The sequence below is a fragment of the Apis dorsata genome, unplaced genomic scaffold, assembly GCF_000469605.1.
Source record: "Apis dorsata unplaced genomic scaffold, Apis dorsata 1.3 scaffold_58, whole genome shotgun sequence".
Taxonomy (NCBI): Eukaryota; Metazoa; Arthropoda; class Insecta; order Hymenoptera; family Apidae; genus Apis; species Apis dorsata.
Window position 1 is genome coordinate 1,197,548 of NW_006263358.1, and position 3,653 is coordinate 1,201,200.

Sequence of the window (3,653 nt, forward strand, 5' to 3'; positions counted from 1 at the left end):
GTCCTCCGGCTCGTCGTCGTCGTCGACAGGCGTCTGATAACCTTGAGGAGGGGTGCGACCGGAAGAGACGCACGAGCTTACGCTGGAAGACCTCGCCAGAGGCGCCTCTCCTTCTTTTTTTTTTTCGCGTGCACCAAATACAGAGAACAGTTATAAAGGAGATGTACCATGAGTCGAGATTCAAGCTTGTTTCTTGTTTATTATTGCGTGTACGGGGTACACGTTGGGTCGAGAGAGTAAAGAGAGGGAGAAATAAAATTTCAAGTAAGGATGTTCGAGGAAGGATAGAAGGACAAATTGTTGGACAAATAATATAATCGTTTCATCCCGTCAATCTGATCGTCCTATAATATACTTTGAAGAAAGATAATTAAGAAACCGTTGAAATGATTCTTACCAACTGCGTGTATCTCTGGCTCCCTGTAACTGGGGCCTTGAATTTTCCTCTGATTCGCTTTGATCTGGTCCATCTTGAATTTCAACTTTTGCAACACGTTCTTCTCGATGTTTTCTTGGATCTCGATGCGTTTCTGATGCAACTCTTCCAATAATTCCGCGCCTCTCGACGCCAGGATGCTCATAGCTTTCGTTTCGTTGACTATGTGGAAAAAATAGTAACTCTTGAACAATCGTTTTTGGAATAATAGGAAGGTGAAACACAAGCCGTCCCAGATCATTCCTATGTCCTCCTCGGGCACGTCGCAATCCAATTTTTCCGGGATCAGATCGGTGATCGGACTTTTGAATTTTCTTACACAAATTATACCGAACAATTGAATGAACGGACACGCTACCATTTGCATCTAAAAGTTTCGATATTTTATTCGTTCCAATTGATATATTTAATAAAATCGAAACGTGATAAACGAGATATTACCTGCTCTATCATCACGCAACCGACACCTTGTAACAGAGACTTGGCGAATATGACTACCACGTTGTAGCCGATCAACAAATTCCACCATGTTAAAATCGTTTGCACTGGCCTCAAGTAAAAGTCGCTTCCTTGCCAGAGGAACACGAATGCACCGATCAAGTAACCCAACGAGAACAGATTAGTCCTCTCTGTTCCAGCCAGGAACACGATCGATAAAGCGATCCACATCAAACTTATAAATACGCCACGTTTCACTATGTCTAAATAAGTGTGAGCATGGGACACGTAATCCTTCACAGGATTTACGAAATTTGGTTTCTCTATGTTTTCGTACACGGAATAATTGTGACCGGCTGGAAACTCTTGGCCAGTTGCCTCGCTTCGCTTTTCGATTTTGAAAACGAGACTTTGCCTGACGATCATCATTAATAGCAGAAAATCACCTGTATTTAAAAAAAGATAAAAAAGATAAAGATACCCTTATCAACAGAAGATCGCGTTTGAATATTTTTTTTTTCTTTCCATTATAGCAGCCTTACACATTAATTTTCTAGCATTAGGTGGAAAATCAGGATCTGGCAGATACATCCATTCCTGTAATACCCTCAAAATTCTGGACTTTTCCCATGGATAGTCTAAAAAATTATATAAGAAAAAATCTCTAAATGTGAAATTGTTTTAAATTTTTAATTACTTTGAGGATATTCAATTACCTAGGCAAAGCCACGGGGGAGGTGCCACGACGAAAGCGTATTGAATAGGTAGGAGAATTATAATGAAAAACTTGAAGAAGGGCCAAATTTTGGATAAGGTTCTTCTCCTCAGACAGAACAATATTAAAAGCCAAATACCATAGAGGACTGAATAGAAATCGAGTCTGGTAGCGATAAGCGCCACGATTCCTATCAAACAGAATTCCACGCCAAATTTGTAGAATGCGTAATTGAAAAAGAATTTCACGCATTGTAATATTCCTTCGTCAGCATGCTGTCTGGTGATTAAGGGGAACATGACATAAGGCCTGTCCAAAGGTTCTCCTCGTGCTTTTCTGTAGAAACATTGTCGAATTCTAATTATCTTTCTGAGAGTGGTCACCACTATGATTCCTATGTAGCCTTTCAATAACTCTGCCAGATTTCCTGGCTCGGCTTTCTTTATTCCAAACCATTCCGCTATGTTATACATAGTGTTATTGCTGCTATATTGATGATTCTCTGGAATTATCTGTAAACGATAAAAGATAAATATTTTTCTTCTTGAAAAAGTGTATCGATCATGCGCATCATATTTACCGTGCAATTAATATCCCAATTGCTGTGATTGATATATTGAATTTGATACAGCATTTTTCCAACCATTAAGATACCGATTATCGCTGCTATTATATTCACGGTACATATTTGGATGTTTCTTCGAAAATTGATCATTATAACTGATATCAGGACGAATATTAAATTAATAGCACAGACCTGGAATAACGAACGAATTTTATCGAATAAAATTTAGATAAATTTATACCGATATATCTTTGATTCAAACTCACATCGTTGACGCAGAGAAGCATCACAGAAATAAAAATGATCTTTTGCATATGAATTTCGAAGAAGAGCCAAATGTAGTTATAAACATTTTTTACATGCATCATTATATCGCTAAATAACGCTACTAGTTCTATTTTAGACATGCCTGAAAATTTTCGTCAAGTCAGTATTTTTTTATCATTATCAATTTTCATTAAAAAAAAAAAATGATATGGTTCATCGTACGTTTTAACTGTTTCAACGTGTATTTAGGTTTTTCGTCATTGAGAAAAATTTGTTCTGGAGAGGATGGTGGCATAGTTAAAATCGAACGGCCAAGGCTCGGTCGTTCGATTTGAGAATCCTCGATTCTACAATTTTTTTTTTTTTTTAATATTAATTTATTTAACACGGTTAATTTATTTAACAGAAATTCCATATGCTAACCCGAATTTTTCGAGATCGGTCACTTCTAAGAAATCTTTGTGGAAATAATGGATCTGAAGAACCGTAATAATTACAAAGAATGTTGGTGTGAGTAATCTAACGAAAAGATCCTTAATCTCGTATTTTTCTAAACCGATATCTTTTTGCAAGTTCTCGTCGATATGCAAATAATTCCAATATTCTGGAAAATTGTGAAATTGATAAGTATACACAAGAATCAGCATGATTACAGAATAACCGATAACTGTAAGCCAGAATGGATACATCATCTTTCTCCAAACTGTCCAAGATATCTATAAGAAAGAAAGAAAGAAAGAAAGAAAGAAAGAAAAAAATTAGTTTTATTTTTAACAGATTACTTTTTCTTTTTCCACGTACCTGGAAGGTAATAACTAGAACAAGGAAGAGAGACATGTAAATGATTCTGAACACCGTCATACGTTCACCAGTGATTCCACAAATGAACAGCATAATAGTCACAACTGCGATCCAAAACTTGGTCAATAATTTTTTCAAAAGTATACCGACATCTAACATGAATTTGCTTTTAATTTCCGGGGCTTCGTGATTCATCGCTGTGGTAGCTGTCGAAACAGATACGTGCAATGGTGCCACCATGTCTCTCAATGCCGAGGAACGTCTCTCCCTCGATCTTTCGACCGTGTATTGTCTCATAGTTATCCAGAACATCGATAGAAATAGACACTGAAAATTAATTGTTAACGTTTTGAAAATAAGATAATGTATTTTGTATAAATTAGATTATAATTTACAAATTATTTCTTTTTTTTTTTTTTTTTTTTTTTTTT

The 3,653-nt window shown here is 36.3% G+C and overlaps 1 protein-coding gene across 1 annotated transcript in view; it reads right to left on the reverse strand.

Moving 5' to 3' along the window:
- The window catches only part of LOC102680108 (piezo-type mechanosensitive ion channel component), a 25,551-nt gene that overhangs the window by 10,190 nt on the left and 11,708 nt on the right, over window positions 1-3,653 (reverse strand). The window contains exons 9-17 of the mRNA XM_006609591.2: window positions 3,223-3,607; window positions 2,845-3,137; window positions 2,644-2,768; window positions 2,421-2,563; window positions 2,170-2,346; window positions 1,591-2,101; window positions 1,417-1,512; window positions 878-1,320; window positions 398-803 (exon numbers count right to left, since the gene is read on the reverse strand). Of these exons, the coding sequence (XP_006609654.1) occupies window positions 398-803; window positions 878-1,320; window positions 1,417-1,512; window positions 1,591-2,101; window positions 2,170-2,346; window positions 2,421-2,563; window positions 2,644-2,768; window positions 2,845-3,137; window positions 3,223-3,607 (2,579 nt within the window). The remainder of the gene's footprint in view (window positions 1-397; window positions 804-877; window positions 1,321-1,416; window positions 1,513-1,590; window positions 2,102-2,169; window positions 2,347-2,420; window positions 2,564-2,643; window positions 2,769-2,844; window positions 3,138-3,222; window positions 3,608-3,653) is intronic.